Genomic DNA, 19,502 nt, shown 5'->3' on the forward strand with positions numbered 1-19,502 from the left:
TGTGTCGTTACAAGAGCAACTTCACCATCTCGTCTTTCGTTGATGTAAAGTAATATTTGCCTGTTTTGATGAAGAAGGGTAAAAATTCTCTCCAACTTTCAATTGTATCCCTGAGAGTATCTAAGGGCGTTTATAATAGAGTTCCTCGTGTACACATGTTTTTGTGATCAACATTTCACAGAAAATGCCCCTAAGGAAAAAGGTCTGCCTTTAGCCTGGGCCACAGTTCTTGCTGTGATCCAATCCGTGAGGCGAGTTTCCAGGTCGCCCTGTCACAGCCCGCCCATGTCCAGTGGATCAGCCAATCACAGGCCAGTCTCACCCACATCCCTGTTCTCTTAGGAGGAATGGAGTAGCAAGTGATGCTTATTGATGCTGATGTGTCCCTAGCAGAACAATTGGAGCAAAAGGGACCAGACTTGCTTTGAGGGTGGGGGCGTGGCCTTTGAGCAATACCTGAGTCAGAGACATAGTGGCCTGTGGGATTGGTCTTCCCATTCACCTGTGTGCCCTCATCTTGTCCAGAGTCCTGAAGAAACAGACCAGACTTTTGAGCCAGACCAATCAAAAGCTGATTCTGAGTTCTGCTATTTTCCAGTTGTGCCATCTTGGGCAAGGTACTCAGCCCTTCTGAACCTCTATCTCTCCCCACGTGTCAAAGAGAATAATTGTAGTAGCTACCTTAAAGGTTTACATTAGACAGTGCTTGGGAGGGACTCTGAATAGTATCGAGCAAATGGAAGATGTTCTTGAATGCTGTTGCTTCAAACTGCTTGCAACAGGGCTTTTCTGCTCAGCTTTGTCTGCGGTGCCCAATGGAGGCTGGTCTCTACTAGACATTCCATTCAGGTGTGAATATACCCAGAGCTAGGGCGGAACGAGAAGAGATACCGCAGGCTCAAGCAAGGGCTTGGGGTACTGTGACTCCACATGGGTCATGGTGCTGGGGACCCCTGAAGAACCATGAGGCTGGGTTTCAGCCACCACACTCTTCAGACACTCCTACTTGGAGTGCCCAACCTTTTGCTGCTGCCACACAATGTGGTAGCAGACAAAATCAGGAGTGGGAACTACGCAGTTGAGTTACAGAAAAAAAAAAATCCAAAAAGAAATCTGATAATATGTTTAATATGTTAAGCAAGTTTCCAGCTTTGTGCTGGGTTGGATCCCTAGCTGCCCTGAAGCGTATGCATTCCTGTGAGTGGGATGGCTGAAAGGTTCCTTCACATCCCAGGTGTCCTGACCCTGCAGTTGTCATCCTTATGAGCACCTGGAGGCACAGAGGGCCGCTCCTTTCTGAAATGGCTCCTGGTTTCTGAATCATAAATTGAAACACCTCTGTGGGCCAAGCCGAGGTCATGGCCTGGTGAGCAGGCCCTGGGCCCCACGGCCAGCTGGAAAGCATGAGCCGGCCATAGTTGACACAGGACTTGGACTACTGGGCCATCTAGTCTTCCTAGAGTAGCTGATAATTGGGGCTTATGAGGGAAATATCTAGATTGTTAAATGCTGGGAAAGTGTTCAGACTTTCTAGAAGCTCCAAAGGGCCAAACAAAATATGCCCACAGGCCAGAGCAGCCGCTGCTTGGAGGCCTTGCCTAAGGCGGTGTTTCGCTGAGGAATGGTTTTAGCGGCCCAGGACATTTGGCAATGTTTAGAAACGTTTGTTGTGGTCACAACTTCAGGCTAAAGGTAGGGAGTTTTCCTAGGAAGAGGCAGGCAGACTCCCCATCATCCTGTCATCCATCCATAGGAATGCATCCCAGACAAAGAGTCAGTTGTCCTAAGGAAATTTAGCCAGGATTAGCTTTTGAGGAGAAAGAAGCTGGGGACACCTGCTTCGTGGTGGCTGGTCCTTGTGACTGGCTAGCCTCAGTTTACTGTCGGTATGTTAGAAAGGCAAGACTGGGATGGTTGAGCCTTCTCTGGCCCAGCCTTGCATGTGAAGGAAGCGCCTTCTACCCAATGTCCTTTGTAGGCATGAAAACAATGCAAAAAAAAAAAATGTGAGCAGCAAGGCCCAATATGTTGTCACTGGAGTCCCCAAGGTTTGGGTGTGGCGGCCTATTGAAGATCATCTTGGTTTTGGCCTCCTGTCCCTGGTGGAATGTTTGGTTTGGGCTCACTACTCAGTAGTATTTGGAACTGTAATTGGGAATATTTTCCTTCCCTAACCAGTTCCAGCTTTAAAAAAAAAAAATTAACAAAAATAAAGATGCTCTGAGGGCTGCCTATCAAGCATCGACTTTGTGGCTGTTCCGGGGAGGTGCCCAGGAGTTGACCAACTGAGACCCAGCAAGTCCCATGTGGTAGCCTACAATTCTCTTGAGGAAATGCAAGAGCATGCCTCCAGTCCCACCCCATCCCCCACCCCACAGTCCATGCTCTATGCACATGTCCTCTTACTGAGGTATGACCCTGAGCATCTTATTCTATGACTCAAAAGCCTTCAGTGGTTCCCAGTTTCTGGCTTCTGAATGAAGTCAGAGCCTCCTCAGCCTCCATGATACGACCCTGGCCTAGGCAGAAAAAGCAGTGTTAGGGTCTAGAGTGAGGATGTCGTATTCTAGGAACTGGTGATGGGAGATGAGTTTGTGTGTGTTAGGATGCTCTAGTTACAGCAGGGGGGGAATGTAACATAACATGTATTAAGCCAAAGAAGTAGATGGAGACTAGAGGCTGCGGCTGAGTTTTGGGACCAGTCAGTGCTCAGATAGCAATGATAGGAACCAGGTTCCTTTTTCTCTGTCTGTCTAAGGCTGCATCCTCTTTCTGCCTTTACATGCCTGCTGGTATCAGCTGGGGCTACGTGGAGTTTTGCTTGCACTTGGTAGAAGGGTTCAAACATTCTCCTACAGCTGCAGATACTGCTTCACTGTCTAGTTAAGTCAGCCCAGAACCACATCAACACAAAGAGCAGCCCACCATGTGGAGTTAGGATAGGTTCCCTGAGAGAACTGGGCTGGAGGGACACATGCGGGCCAAGTGCATGGTTCTGCGAGGGAGTAGAGAGAACAGAGATGGGTGATGGGAAGGAACCCCCAATTCCTGCTGCAAAGTATAAAGGACTGGGCAGTTGGAAGGTAGGACACAGTAATAGATTGAACTGAGGGAAGGGATGATAAAACGTCAACCAGGTGACTCTAAAGTTTTATCTTGACAGCCTTGGAGGATGTTATCCCCTACCTCAGAATCAAAGGGCTGGGAGTATGTGTCTTACTTTTGGGCAATTTGCGTTTAAAGGGACAACCAGACCATTTCCATGTGCTGACATTTGCTCTTTCATATTCCAGAGCAAAGAGATTGGCCTGCAGATGCATGAGGAGCTGCTGAAGGTGACTAATGAGCTCTACACAGTAAGTTCTGTCCAGGACCATTGCTATCTGTTTAGGTCTCTGGTCTTCATCACCCATAGCTGGAGGGAGGGAGGCAGGCAGAATTTGGAGTGACAGCAAGTCAGCATGAAGGTATGTCGTGACTCATGATCCCAACTCCCGATTACTTGTGTTTGGAATGGGTCCTGAACATGTTTAACAAGTTAAACGTGTGTGAGAGAGTAACATGATCTTCCAGATATAGGATGTGTTACTCATGAGCACAAAAGTCTGGAGGTGGAGGATGAAGAACACGGCGTGAAGTCTCCAGAGGGCAGGGATATGGACTTGGGTGTCAGGGGCCATAGGCTCCAGGCTTAATGACTGTGATCTCAGGCAGGCTCATAGCTGCCTGAATGGAACATAGCTCCATAGAATGGAACCCGGCTCTGAGGATAGCCTGAAGTAAAATAGTGAGCATGCCTGATTGTTTCCAGTGGAGAACACCACACTTTAGCCCAGAGCTAACTTTGCTGCCTGCTTTGGAGTCAAGGCTCTAACCACACTTGTAGAACTCAGGGAGGTAGGGAGTGGAGGGCAAGAACAGACTTTGGCTTCCTTAGTGAGGAGTGTGGAGAGCCCCATAGATAGCCTTGGGAGCCTGGTAGAACTGTTATGTTTATATATTCAGGGATTCCTTATGAAAGTTGTGATTTAATATGTGAATAAGTGAATAAGTGCAGACTTTGTGATGCTCTTTCTCTTCACGATTACTATCTTTCTGTATGTAGACCCATGGTGGTTGCAATGGGCTCATCAGGGGCTAAGAACCTGGGCTCAGGGCCTGTACTTCAGGTGGAAGGCCCCATGGTGACCTCAGCAGCTCTAGGACCTAGGATAAGACATATTTTTGAACTGATGTCAAATAGGAAGAGTGTGTTCCAACTTCGTTTCAAAATAGATAGATAGATAGATAGATAGATAGATAGATAGATAGATAGATAGATAGATATTGATGATGGATAGATAGATAGTAGATAGATGATAGATGGATAGATAGATAGTAGATAGATGATAGATAGATGGATAGATAGATAGTTAGATGGGTGGGTGGATGAATAGATAGACAGACAGACCTGTGATTCCCAATGACTTAGGAAGTTGAGGCAGGAGGATTGTAAGTTAGAGGCCTTCCCAGGCTAAAGAGTATGGGCAAAGCCTAGACAACTTAGTAAGAAAGACCTTATCCTGTAATATATAATATATAATAATGTATATGCCCTATAATACATAAAATACAATAATAAAAAAGTGAAAGATAGGCCTGGGTGTATAGCTCATTAATAGAGCTTTTACCCAGCATGTTCAGGGCCCTAGGTTCACCTTAATACCACATAGAAAAGAGATAAAGAGAAGGCAGACACTCTGAAGTCAGAATCTGGGTCAAATCTTATTTCCAGCTGGAAAGAACAGTGAAATCCGCCCACAGCCTTTGTAGCCACATAGACACAGGAGCTCTACAGATGCTCAGGTCTCTGTTTAAACTGGTGCCATGTCACACATCCTCCCAGGTGCTTTAAGCCATCCCTAAACTGTTTACTACTGTCAATACAGCATCAGCGCCGTGCGGATAATCGTTACGCGGTGCTGTTTAGTGATGAGAAAAAGTCTGTTCATGCTTGGTATAGATAAAATTTTCTTCCCTAAATATTTTCAACCTGCAGTTGGTTGACTCCACACAGCTATAGAGGACCAAGTGCACTGAGGGTCCACACATACAAAGCACTGTTAGCACAAAGGGCAATGTGCTAGAGAGGCTATGAGCCATTCATCATGACTGTCTTGTTCTGTCACCCTCAATGGGTGTGGTAGGCTGTTGCCTGTACTCATGGGAGTGAGGTCAGTGCATGTGTAGGGTTGGTGAATGAATGGATTGTGTAGTTCAGAATTCCGGAGAGGATAGCCCTGTGCTGGTCATTACCAGGCTAGGTCCTTCCTATGCTCCCTCAGTTCCTCTGTGAATGGAGCCCTTACTCTACAGCAGCCCTGCAGCATTGCTCCAGGCACAGAACCTCAGTGCTCCTGCCTGGGTCTCTAACCTTCCCTCCGTCTGCCAGCTGGAAGCCTCATTCTGGCTAGCTGTTCTTGTTCGCTGTCTGTCACTGTGATAAAACAACTTGACCAAAAACAACTTAGGGAGAAACGGGTTTACTTGGCTTATACTTCCAGGTCAGAGTCCATGACTGAGGGAGGTCAGGGCAGAAACTCAAGGTAGGAGCTTGAAATGGCAACTGTGGAGAACCTCCGTGTACTGCCTTGTTCTCCATACAGCCCAGGCCCGCATGCCTGGGGAATAGCACTGCCTACAGTGGGCTGGGCCCTCCTACACCAACCACCAAGCTAGACACTCTCACAGACAAACCCAGATGCCCGTCTAACCAAGGCTGTTCTTCAGCCAAGGTCCTCTCTTCCCAGGTGACTCTAGGTTATGGTCAGCTGACAATAAAAACTAAGCAGGAAAGCTATTCATCCTCATCCCCAATACCTTCACCACCGCAGTTGCCCTGGCCTGCTGTAACCTGTGTGCCTTTATCCTCTGTCCGTCTGAGTGATACTCATTTTTCCAACTGGGTCAAACCCTAACACCATTGTTCAGATGCCACCTCTGGGCTTTGAGTCCTGTTGCAGCCTCATAAAAGCCTCGTGTTTCATTGTCTGCACTGCCCCTGTCGTAGAGTGATTTCTCTGGAGTCAGGTCTTGGCTGCTGAGTGATACCGCACTAGATACCCAAAGACGGTGTTGCATTGACAACATTACTTCCCCTCTCAGTTTTGTCTGGGAAAACTGGGGCTTATCCTTTTCCTCTGGTGTGTGGGTTCCGTAATACCAGGTGACATCAAAGATTGAGAGGATAATGCCATCTCGTGTCCCTCATGGTGCCCTGAACCCACCAAGTTCTGTGTATCTAGCTGCCCCTTCTGTCCACAGGTTAGGGCAGCTGGACATAAACACTCCTAGCAGCAGACATGCATGTAGGTAGTTGCTCACACCATAACAAGCCTCTTGATACCGTGCTGTGCTCATGGTGGCCTGCAAGTGGTACTCCAGGAGCTGGGAGAGAGGAAGGGCCCAGTGCCTCCCAGCTCTCTTTTCTTTTGGTGTGCGTGAAGGAGAGGGGGGCTCGGGTACCAACAATAAAGATTCCATATTGCCAACTGAGGCCCTCTGTGTCCATAGGTCCCCAATTAGTGACTCTGAAATACCTCCAAAAGCTCATATGCTAAAGGCTTGATGCACCAATGGAGCTTTATTTGATGACAATATTGGGAGGTAGGAAAGCTGGGGCCTGATTGCAGGAAGTAGGTCACTGAGGACACGTCCTTAAAAGGTGTCTTGTCCCTGGACCCTTCATGTCTCTCTGCTTCCTGGTTGCTATGAGGTGAGCCACTCTGCTTTGACCTACATTCTTGACTCATGATGTTCTGTGTCACCACGAGCTTACAGCAGAGGAGTCAGCTGAGCATGGACTGAAAACTCTGAAACCATGAACCAAAATTAATCTTTCCTCCTTTAATTTCTCTCAAGCGTTGCCATGGTGACAAAAAGCCAACTAACATACATAGGTTCAACCAACCTTGGGTCAAAATATGGTTTTTTAAATACTGTATGTTACTAAACACATGAGGATATCTTGTTATTTCCTAGGCATCACAGCACAGTGTAATGGTCATTTACAATGAAAACGTTGTGTTAGGTACTATGAGGACTCTTAAGATGATCTGAAAGTAGGGAGAGGGGTATGTAGGTTCTTTGCAAACACTGTACCATTTATATAAGGGATTTGAACATACATGGAATTTAATATCTGGATATGTGTGAAGGGGTGTCCTGAAACCATCACCATAGGTACTGAGGGTTGACCACAGTTACTTAGAAGTGCAGTTTAATTCCTAAATTCAGGGTTTCCCACTGTGGTATCAGAGAATCTTTGCTGTCCAGGAACTGGGAACATTTTAGAGTTGATCTCTATCAGCACCTTTCTCATCCTTGATGCTCCAGTAGCTCTGACTGGAGCAAAGGAATGAGGAAGTGGTGTGTAGACAGTGAAGGTGAAGGGTTTTTGCTGAAAGGAGGGTTAGATTTGAGCATACAGACAAGGATAAAGTGCATGTGTGCGCTGGAGACAGAACATGAAGCTGAGTGCGTTGCTTGCTCAGCTGCTTCTCTTGAAAATTGCTTCCAAACTCAATGGCTTCAAACCCACCATGTTGCTTGTGAGTCTCTGGGTTGATGGTTTGTACTGGGTTCAGTTGTAGCCAGTCATGTGGTGGCGGTCTTCTGGATGATTAAAATAAAGGAACCCAAAGAGAGTGGACAAATTTCTGCTAGTAACCACTTTTGCTAATGCTCAAAGCAAGTTACATCCAGGCCCCAGGTCATGAGATAGAAAAATACACTCCCTGTTTTTCTCTAGCCACAGTGCTAAAGCCATGCCTGAGCAATGTCCAGCTGTCAGTCACAGCCACCCAGCTTCTGGGAGCATTAGGGACTTCCTGGGCTTCAGTGCTAGAGGTTTCTACTTCATATCCAGGTAACACACATCTTCCCAGCTCCCTCTGTTCCCCAGCCCTAGTCTCACAGGCGTAGTAACTAAGGAATGAATGCGGTAGAGAAGAACTATGCAGTCAGCCCCATTATTTTCCTTCTCAATGCTCAGTGGAAGAAGTTGTCTGCTTAGGGGCCCTGCTGTGGGCAGTGATGATGGCGATCAATTCTATCCTCGGTCTGTCAAGTCCTTCTCTTCTCTGAGCTCCCATCAGCACCCCATGTTCTAGACTTTGGTCACATATTTACTCAAAAGGAAAGAAGAACACAGAGTGAGATTGTGGACCATGGTGCTGTCCTTCCAAAGACACAAAAACAAACCAAAACAACAAATGTCAGCTAAAATTACATTTAGGGTTTCACTGTATTTCTTGGTCATGAGATCCAGCTGTTGTTTGGTAACTGATTGGTACCCTGGGCAGGCCTCTTCAGTCCCCACCTTGTGCCCAGTCACTCTGCCCTGGCTGCCTGAGGAACATCGTTTCCTTGTTGAGAGCAAAATGGAGAGGACTTCAGGTGTCCACACCAAGCAGCAGCTGATGACTAAAGATACTAACTAGAATAATGAATAAGCTGTACCTTGTGCAGATTCAAACTGGATTTGGTTGTGTGTCAGACTCAGGGTATGAAATCCACTCTGAGCCTCCAGGAAAATATTTGTAATGTTGTCTCTTTCCTGATGGGGTAGTGTAGAGGGCCTCACCGAACCTGAGTTCTAGTCCCAGCTCTCTCTCTCTCTCTCTCTCTCTCTTTCTCTCTCTCTCTCTCTGTGTGTGTGTGTGTGTATGTGTGTGTGTGTGTGAGAGAGAGAGACAGTACATATGTATGTGCATGTACATGTGTGGGCACACATATATAAGACAGAAAATAACCTCAGGTGTCATTCCTCGGGGACCTTTCACTTTTTTTTTGATACAGGATCCCTCACCAGCCTGGAGCTCACCAAGGAGGCTAGGTTAGCTGGCCAAAGAGCCCCCTGCATCTTCTAGAATGACCTTTAAATATAACCTTCATCATTTCTACATGCCATTGGGCCCTTTAACTAATTGAATACTTTTCTTTAAATTGTCCAAATCCAGCCCCCTTCTTCCTTTCTGTAAATTCTCCCTGTCCTAATTAATGAGTGGAAAAGCAGCCTTGTACACTGGCAAAAGCACAGGCTTTATAAGTCCTGCCAGGCGAGCCCCTGATTCCTCTTACTGGGAACACACGGTTTTTTCCAGCTTCCCTTCTGGAGATGGATGAAGAGCTCAATGGCTATCAGAGAGCTCTGGATTTGATTGAGAATCCCTGCCTCATTGAATTAGTGGGAGAGTGTTGGCTACTATCAACCTCAGGCTCCAGTATGTTCACATATGCAAATATGTATGCATATGTACACGCACACATACAAATGGGAAAAAAACAGGCTTCATTTTTTTAAAGTTTAGAAATAGATTAATATAGATTCTCCATAAACAGTAAAAACAGCAATAATTAGACTGCTACAGAAAGAGGCATAGCAGGAAGTCTCCCATTGCATGGCTCTCTCCCTCCCTGCCCCCACACCACCTCAGTTGCTAGGTTACTGGCGTCTTGTTAGTGGGGTCTCCTTCCAGAGCTATTTTTTCCAAGTCAGTGCACCCATCCGACATGCCTCACACACCCAGTTCCCATGAGTGGAAGCCGCTGTCCTCGCACACCCTTCCCATTATTTCTCCCTTCACATCCGGGGCTGGCCACAGGCTAGGTGCTGGTCTTAATGCTCCTGTTGTACTGATTCTGTTTGGATCCCACCATGACCTTTGGAAGGAGGAGGCATTCATAATATTAGGGTAGATGGTGGGTCTGAGGCACAGAAGAGTCAGACAGCAAGCCAGAGATCACCCAGCTGGGGAGTGGCCGAGCCTGTGGTAGAGTCCCTAGGCTTAAGCCCCATCTCTGAGTGTCTTAAGGAAATATATTATCTGATCATATAAATACCTGCCAACTATAGTTGTCCCTAAGTAATAACAGGAGACTGTTTTCAGGACCGCCACAGATGCCAAAATCTGCTCAGTGGAAGTAGACACTATACTGACAGGTGTGATGCTCTATTCTTTAGGGGATAGCAACAGGGGATACAAATGTCCGTGCTGAGTAGGGGTGCAAGCAGTTTCTGAATATTTTTGGTCTGCAGAGGGTTGATGGGGGAGTGGAAATCTTGGTGCAGAGGGCTAACTGGGCTTCCATAGACAGGCTTTAGAAGATGACGTTGCTCACCTGGGCAGCGAAAGGCAGCCTGGTATACCAGAAGCCGTTTGCTACTGCCATCCGTTTAGTCTCACTCACTTGTTGGGGGGCTGCGGTCAGAGACGAGCACTCAAAATGCATCAGTGTGAGGCTTAGTTCCCAAGTGGCTTTCCCACCTGCACCACAAGGGTCCCAAGAGCATTGAAGGGGGTTCTCGTAACACACAAGGGACTCTGAGAACCATCTTGTTTACATGAATGATGTCTCTATCGCGTATGGGGAAGCCCCGACCCTACACAGTCAACTAGCCTGGGTTCTCGGTCACCCCATCCAAAGGAACGAAGGACCGAGGTTCTGGCATTTGGAGGGCTTTTGTTTGTTTGCATTTCTGCCTTTATACCACCCCGTCCATGAGGGATCACGTGATGAGCTAGTCTAGACTCAGAGTGAGATCCCTCTGTCAGGTGAGGTTTCTCTCTCGGTGGCCTTCTCACCTCTTCCACCTGTCCTGTGGGATGCTCGCTCAGCCACGGATGTACCTGTTGCTGCTTATCTGTGTGTGGATAACGAGATGTGGTTAGACACCGAAGAGAACTCCTTTGTGGGGATCTGACCCAGTGTGAGGGAAGGTGAGACGTGAGCTGGCTTGATGAAATCTTTGAGCGGAAAGTCAACAGAGAAGAGATGGCATTTGGCAGAGCATGAGGGGGCGGCACAGTGGCCACAAGAAACAGCAGGGGGGAAACTGTTGGCATGTGGGAGGAGCCTGTGCTCTGCCAGTCAGCGTTGTTCACGAGTCATTGCCCTAAGCTTGATCAGTTGGGATCAGGAGCTCCAAGGGAAAAAAATCTGCCTTTGGGGACTCAATTATTGGCAAGGGACAGGAATCCAGTGTAGACCAGCTGTTTTAGTGTTTAGTGGTGCTGTAACTGAGTATCTGAGGCTAGATAGGTGATCTACTAAGAAATAGATGCTATTTGGTGTAAGCTCTATGATTCGGGAGGTCCATGAACATGGCACCGGGTCCTGGTGAGTGCTTTCAGGCTATGCCATCTGTGGCAGGAAACGGGAGGCCATGAAAGGGCCACCACGGACAGTGCGAGGAGTCTGAATCCATCTTATGACACATTACATTCATAACCAGCTTACAATAGCCAACCTACTCAAGCAATGGCCACATTAGTCACCTCTCGACATGATCGCACTGGGACTGATTTTCTAATGTCACAAATTTTGGGGACCCAGTCACACCACAGCACCAATTATGTGAACTTGTCAATCTTTTGGTGGCTCAGGCATATCTGAACCCAGCCGGGGACTTGTCTATCATGTCATGACCAACTCACCAATACAGTGTGTACTTTGAGGACAGAGGCTTTCTCTGTTATCTATACTATAATATTTTGAGGACATTAGGTGTAATGGTAAATATTTAATCACAGTGAAGTGTAGCTCTCTTTCCTCTCCAGTTTGCTCACTAGCTCTAAGGCAGGAGAACTTGGCTTGTTTCCTTCTTTCTTCCCTTCCTTCCTTTCTTCCTTCCTTCCTTTCCTCCTTCCTTTCCTCCTTTCTTTCTTTGTTTCTTTCTTTCTTTCTTTCTTTCTTTCTTTCTTTCTTTCTTTCTTTCTTTCTTTCTTTCCTCTTTCTCAATCCATCCATCCATCATCCATCCACCCATCCATCCTCTATAATCTACCCATTCATTGTGCATCGTCTATCTACCCACTAATCCACTCATCCATCCTTCCTTTCTTCCTTCTTTCCTTATTTGGGAGCCAGTATTTAGCTCCTTTTTGTCTCATTTTCCTCTGTGTGAGCTTCTCCTGTCAAGTTTCCCCCTCCTAACCTGCTACCCTCCTCCTAATACCACAGTGCCATGCACTTCTCAGTATTTCAAATCAGGTACCATCCAATTGGTTTGGCTTAGATTGTTAGCCCCCATCCCTATGAACGGATTGAAATGATGTTTGCCAATTGTCCAGGCCTGGGTCTCATGGCCACTGCCAAGATAGAAGGTCATGTCAGTTTCCCATGAACTCCATGGAACTGAGAATAATGGAGGGGAATTTTGGGGGTTTCCTCGAATAAAATCAGGAAACTGTTCTTGGAGGAGGACTAGATGATCCCAGGCAGAGAAAAACAACAAATGTGCACTGTGGGGACAGCAGGGCGAGGAGGGGAAGGGGAAGGCAGTGGCTCTGATGACCAGTCACCTGGTATTTTTCTATACATCAGCTATTTCTCAGCCCTGTTCAGCTCCTGCTTCTCTTGGGCTAATGGCTCTCTGTCTAAAGCACCCATCCGTGCCTCGAGCCCTGTTGATGCAGGTGACAGCAGCTCCTTTTTCAGGGCTTGTTTAGCTATCACTTCCCAGGAAGGATTCCTGCAGAGCCCACACTCCCACATCACAGCTCTGACCACGTTCTGTGATTCTCTGATAGTAGCTAGTATCACTGTTCACGTTCCCACCATAGTGCATATTCTGTTAGACTCTAGTCTTATACTCTGCAGTATTTTCTGGTATAGTGTCTAATATAGTAACAACTACCTAAGAAGTATCTAATTGGGATTTAATGACAAAGGATATAACTTCTCCTTATCCACAAATAGTGTCATCAGATCAAAATGAGTAGAACCAACTGGATAGTACCCATTTTACCTTCCTTCCCTCCTTTCTCCTCTCTTTCATCCCTTTCTCGTCCACCTCCCACCCATGCATTCCTCCTTCCTTCCACCTACCCGTCTATTCAACCATATCCATCTACACATTCATGCAAGCTTACAGATATACAGTGACAGCTGATAGCGGTCTGCTGTGATCTAGTCCCTGAGGCCAGAGCCTACCTCAGGACTTTTCATTCTAGTTGGGAGAAGATAGCCTCTGTACAGGAAAAATGAACAAGTGGACGTAGAGATCAAGTTCTATAGAGCAGAGAGTCACTTCAGTGGGAGGTCACACACATTGTAGAACTTCCCTTCTTTTTTGGATGTCTTTGTAATGGCTTAGCCCAGGGGTTCACCCACATTCAAATGCTGCAGGCAGAGGTCCAGGTTCCTTAGGTTGGCCCTACCGGAGGATCAAGTTACACTTTGACTGCATCTTTGAGAAAATGTTTCCTAGCAACTGATCCTCTTGATGTCTTATAAAGAATTCTCCCGTATGGATGCTATTGACTTCCAAGTTCTCTGTTATCTTTTGCATTTAAATGACGGTCTAACAGATCTCCACCACCCTTCCTTCATGATCTGGGCGTCTGGAAAACTGGGAAAGGCATGTGAATACAGCAAAAGATAGCATGATTACCAGATCAAAAGACCCAGCCTCTGGTCTCAGTTTCTTTGAATGAGGGATTACTACACTGAGATCCCTAGAGGACCTCCTGGGTCTTACATTCTGAGAACACACGAGTCCAAGATAATGTCCCAGCTTATGTGTCCCTTTGAGGCTGTTTTCTAGAACCGCTATGCTAGGTATCATGTGGGATGGAGGCCTCTGGGTAACACACACACATACACACACACACACACTCACACGCACGCACCCTATCCTAGTGTATGGCTGTCAAAGGCCAATCACTTTGCACCTCTATTTCTAAACTACCTATGCCTGCCCCTGTCTGAACATCACCAGGAAGGCATGAAGACACACATCCTATCCATAGACACCTTGGGTGTAGCAGCATGATTGAGACTCCAAGTTCTTCTGAATCCCTGTGAGCTTTAGGATCCTGCCATCCCTTTGCATGATAGAGGAAGATGTACCAAAGGGGAGCTGCAAACTTGTGCCCGTTAGACTCCCACAGGGAGTCAGCCATCTTGGCTGTGAGCCTTAACTCCATGGGTTTTTGTGAGAAACAGTGTGGTATGTACAGAGAGAGCTTAGAAAAGGCTCAGCCTGTAGGAAGTGCTCAGTAAATCTTAACTGCTGCTGCCCTTTTAATTGATATCACACTGCCTCCTAGAGTGGGCTGAGGATGGTTTGAAATGCTCCTTCCATCGAAGCAGATAACTGGAAGATGTTTGTAAACTCTGAATTACCAGATAAACTTAAATACGACTTAACACATCCTGAATTGACAACATCAAGCAGGCTCTTTAGTCTCTTAAACTGAAGTCCTTCCCCAGTGAAGCCAGTGTTTCAGCCCAGTTGGCTCTGGGTATCTGTCAGTTTTGCATCTGCGGAAATATTCAGGAAACTTCAGGGAATATTCAGTAAAAAATGTCTACACTAAGTATGGACAGACTTTGTCCTTATAATTATTCTCAGCGCAGTATGGCATCTATTATATAACATTTATTACAAGTGACCTGGAGGTAACATAAAGTCTGCAGAAGGACTCAGGCTTTACACGGTTTTATGTAAGAGGTGAGCATTTGCAGATTTTGGCATCCGCGGGGGAGTTTCTGAGAACCAGTCCTTCATGAATACCAAAGGATAACTGTAATTAAATAAAGGCAACCATTGAGGGTTCCGGTGTAAATAAACTTGTTTCAGAGTGGTCTGCAAATAAGTTCTGCAGTAGCAGCTGTCTGACATGTCACCCTGTATAAATGAATTCCCTATTATCTTTGGGATCAGGATTCAATGGGATCACGGGCAGCTGGGCCCCAGGTTCTCAGGACTCTATTCTTTGTGCATGGGAACTTTAGGAAGTTTGCTTGTTGGGCACAGAAGGAATACTGTGTGGTTCAAGAGGAGTGAAAGAAAATTAGGCAATGGTGGTGGGGACTGAGGCGAAGGAAAATGGTGGGATGTGGGAGCACCCCGCTGGGACTGCACCCTGCAGCATTAGACAGATACACACATGAATGACTGAGCAGATGTTCTAGGCAGTGGTTCTCTACCTTTCAAAACAGTTCCTCATGTTGCGGTGACCCAACCATAAAATTATTTTTGTTGCTACATCTTAACTGTAATTTTACTACTGTTATGAATCAAAATGTAGATATCTGTGTTTTCTGATGGTCTTGGGTGAATCCTGTGAAAGGGTTGTCTGACCCTCCCCCAAAAGCGGTCCCGACCCACAGGTTGAGAATCCCTGATCTAGACATACAGAGAAACGCTTCCCCCACCACCCGTACAGTGCAGATGATAGGCTGCTGCTGAGAGGAGCTGATGTAGAGAAGTCGATGTAGCAATCATCACTAATCCCAGAAGGGTGTGTGTGTCTAGATCCAGACAGCAGTTAGCAACATGCCAGCAAAACCACAGAGCTGAGTGCCTCTGAGCGAAGAGGGATGGGGGAGCATCACACGGGGAGGTAGGAACCCCAAGAGGACCGAAGTAGGTATTTCCAGTTCTTGACTACATGCTCTCTGCATCAGTTATGGCCAAACGACCCTTGGGAACAACAGGACCTCCTTGCTCACCTCTTAAGGCTGCAGTCATTCCTTGTGGCCACTAGATGTCAAGCATGTACCAGTAAGAACTCTTTATGGGCTGTGGGGGTTTGCAAGAGTTTACCAGAACCGGCATCCTAGAATGGATGAAATCAGAGAGAAGTGGGTTCTTGTGGCTTTGGGGTAAATTGCAAGAGAGCCAGGCGGGTGGGCTGCAGAAAAGTCTCCATTAAGTTCCGAGAGGAAACGCTAACTTCATTTCTCATTCATAGGACACTTGGCAAGTTTAGAAAGGGTTCAGGATGGAACTTGGGGCTCAGAATTCCCCCTGTTATCATCATATCCTGTTTTGTTATAGGAGACGAGTAGCAGAGTGCAATTTGCTTTGTTGGGATTCTTTGTATAGCCACGGCTGAATGTATTCCAGGGACCACAGAGTATCTATTAGGTTACACAACAAGGCAGCTTGCAAAGCCCATTTTAAGGGCTTTCCCACTGACTTGGGGGTAGAGATGAGGAGGAAGGATAGAAGGGCTACATCTAGCAGGACTAGAGATGACAGCCAACAAGGGCCCAACTTGACTTGCCACCTGTGGGCTGCGGTGGCTCTTCTGCATTTCCTGTTTATTAGCTCGTGCTTGACACTTAGCAGGGACTTGGTGACGTGGATGATGGGAATGAAGAAGAGGGTGATGCTGCTGTCACTTGTGATCAAGTCAGTGTACCTGAGGAGCATCTTCATCTCCAGCCCTCAGGCAGTCTGAGCAGAAGTAAAGCAATTAAGCTATGTGGAGTTTGAAGTGGGGCCAGGGACCACAGGATGGACCACGCTGAGCCATAACAGGCTACTGGTTTCTTGTACGCATGTGTCCCCAGGTCATGAAGACTTACCACATGTACCACGCGGAGAGCATCAGCGCAGAAAGCAAGCTGAAGGAGGCTGAGAGGCAGGAGGAAAAACAGTTCAACAAATCAGGAGACCTCAGCATGAACCTGCTCCGGCACGAGGACCGGCCCCAGCGCCGCAGCTCTGTGAAGAAGATTGAGAAGATGAAGGAGAAGGTGAGTGGGAGAAATGGGCCAAGACACAAAGAAGAGAGCCATGCACACAGCTACAGACTTACCTTCCCCTTTGCATGAAGGGGCCTGTCCTGGTTCTGTTTGTGCTGCCATGATTAAATAGTCTGACAAGAAGCCACCTAAGGGGAGAAAAGAGTTTACTTTAGCTTACTGTTCCGGGTTGCAGTCCATAACAGCAGGGGCATCCTGAAAACGGCTTGTCATATCGCAGCCACAGTCAAGAGCAGAGAGAAATGAACACGCTCGCTCACTCGATTGCTTGCCTATGCTAAGCTGGCCGTATTCACTTAACAAAGTTCAGGACCCAGTCAATGAAAGAGTGCCCCACACATTCAGGATGGGTCTTCCTATTTCACGTCACTCAATTAAAACAATGTCTTACAGGCATGCCCAGAGTCCAACCCAGTGTAGACAGTTCCTCATTGAGATTCTCTTCCCAGGTCATTCCAGATTGTGTTAAGTTAACAGTTAGAGCCATCACAGGCCTGCTGTGAAATTGTCTGAAGACCATAGCTCCAGAATCAATGTGTATGGGTGCCACAAAACCTTTTCGTAGGTGTGATGGAGAGAGCTCACGATTTTGAGTCTGATAGCCTGGGGTTGGTTTGTTTGCTTCCTTCTGTGTGTTGCGTGCTAGTATGTACACATTTGTATGCCAGTGTGCTCCTCACCTGTGTGCAGGTATGCAGAGGCCAGAGGCTGACATCAAGTATCCTCCTCTCTTGCTCGCTCTGCCTTACTCTTTGAGGCAGGGTCTCTATCTCTGAACCTGTCGTGCACTGATTGGCTAGATTGGCTGGCCATCAAGCCCCAGGAGTCTCCTATCTCTACCCCTCCCCCAGCTCTGGGGTTATGGACCTGAGTTCAGTTTTCACATGGGTGCTAAGGATCCAAGCAGGTCTTTATGCATATAGAACCAGCACTTTCCCCACGAGCCTCTCCCCCAGCCTCTCAGCTGGGATTTTTCCATGCTGTATTAGCAGTCTCCCTGACCTTCAGTTTTCAAATCTGATAAATCAATCTTATTGCTCACGATGGCTCTACTATATTGATAACGGCTGACCAGAGTGCACTGTTGGGTCTCCTGAAACCTTCTCAAAGCTTAGTTGAAAAGGTGCTGAGATCACTTAAGGATGTCTGCTATGGCCAGGGAGTTTTGCAGGGCAGGCCCCATCTGTGGCTGCTAACTCTTTCTCTTCAAAGGCTATGATCTTCTTGCTGAACACTCTGTATCCATCTGCTCCCCGCAGCCAGGAAACATTTGCAGAGTTCTTCTGCGTGCAAGCCATTACATCAGATGTTTGTCTGCTCCTCTACGGGTCTAATTCTATGATTACAGGATCCGTTAGCTCCAGAAATTATAGACTGGGTAGGAACAAAGTGTAACAGAACCTGGGTAAAGTGGGAAGCATATGAAAGTGTGTGTGTGTGTGTGTGTGTGTGTGTGTGTGTGTGTGTGTACTGGTATAATTTTTGAAAGTGAGGGAAATACAAAATCCAGTCAAAGACTTAATACCAAGATGTGCAAGAAATTGGAATAGACATTATTATTATTATTATTATTTTATTGTATGTAGTGTTTTGTCAGCATGTATGTAAATGCCCCACTTTTATACATGATGCCCTCAGAGACTAGAAGGGGATCCCCTGGTACTGGACTTACAGACACTTGTGAGCCACTATGAATTGAACCTGGGTCCTCTAGAAAAAGAACCAGCACTCTTAACTGCTGAGCCATCTCACAGAATAGACAGTTCTTAAGAACCTGTCTAGGTGGTCGGTAAACACAGAGCAATTTGCCCAGCATCATTAGCAATGAAGGAAGTGCAAATGAAAACCACAGTACAATAGTGCTCCATGGCTCCCCCAAGGACCAGGATAAAAGGCTGGCAGGAGAAAGCAGGGATGAGGATATGGAAATAAGGAAATCTTGCACTGCTGTCAGAGGCGGGTTGTGTATGCGAGTGGTTCCGTCGCAGTGGCAAGCCATCTGGCAGCCCTTCAGATGTGAGATCTCCATGGACCAGGCTACCATGTGACTTAGTTGTGCCACTCCTGGGTATCTGCCCCAGAGGCATGAAAACATATTTGTCTGAAAATTTGTATGTGCATATTTACAGTAGCACTGTTCATAGTAACCAAAGCATGGAAACAACTCGAAGATTCAGCTTCTGATGAACATAACTCAGCCATGAAAAGGAATGAAGTCCCGATCACATGCCACAATGGGGATGAACCCCAAAGACATCATGCTAAGTGAAAGAAGACAAACATAAAGACCATAAAGTATGCAAATGAACTTACGTAAAATGTCCAGATTAGACACACCCATGGACACAGGAAGTAGATTGTTGGTATTCCACATCTGAGGTAGAGGAGGTGACAGGTGACTGCTCACTGGTCCAAGGTTTCTCTCAGGAGGAAATGCTGGGATGGAAAGATACTGGCTGGGATGCTGAAGGCTCATTCCTGGTGCAGCCATATGCTAATGAACCACGTGGCTCCTGGGCAAGTTTCTTCTTCAGCTCTCATTTCCTCGCCTATAAATAGATGAGTTCAGCTAAGATGCCATGATTGTCCTTTTCGTTATAAAAGTGAGTCAAGCCAGGAAAGCGGTCTCAAGGTCATAATGGGTCCCCAGATAGGGTAAGGAGTGTTCAGACTTTCTATGGATGGATGCCTGACTGGCACAGGACATGAGGTCCAGGGGACATGTGCTGAGTGGTCCCACAGTGAGAGGACCTAAGATGCCTGAGAAGAATTACAAGGTTGGGTTGGGGACTGGTCCTACTCCAAAGCTAGATCCCACGTGGGATGGGACATGGGAAAGAGTAGCTAGCTGAAGTAAGAAGGCACAGTTTCTTTAAAGAGACCCCGTGCCAAGACTCACCAGACTGAAAAGGGCAGGGGCAGTTGTCCACTGTGCCTGCTTGAGCTCCTCCCTTTTGGAC

General features: G+C 46.9%; 1 protein-coding gene across 4 annotated transcripts in view; it reads left to right on the top strand.

The window, feature by feature from the left end:
• Nucleotides 1–19,502, top strand: part of Srgap3 (SLIT-ROBO Rho GTPase activating protein 3) — a 229,499-nt gene that overhangs the window by 150,802 nt on the left and 59,195 nt on the right. For all 4 annotated transcript variants that reach the window (XM_087904445.1, XM_048438547.3, XM_048438548.3 and 1 more), the window contains exons 4-5: nucleotides 3,294–3,356; nucleotides 16,348–16,533. In XM_087904445.1, the coding sequence (XP_087760571.1) occupies nucleotides 3,294–3,356; nucleotides 16,348–16,533 (249 nt within the window). The remainder of the gene's footprint in view (nucleotides 1–3,293; nucleotides 3,357–16,347; nucleotides 16,534–19,502) is intronic.

Source organism: Myodes glareolus, chromosome 3 (genome assembly GCF_982192425.1).
Source record: "Myodes glareolus chromosome 3, mMyoGla1.1, whole genome shotgun sequence".
Lineage (NCBI taxonomy): Eukaryota > Metazoa > Chordata > Mammalia > Rodentia > Cricetidae > Myodes > Myodes glareolus.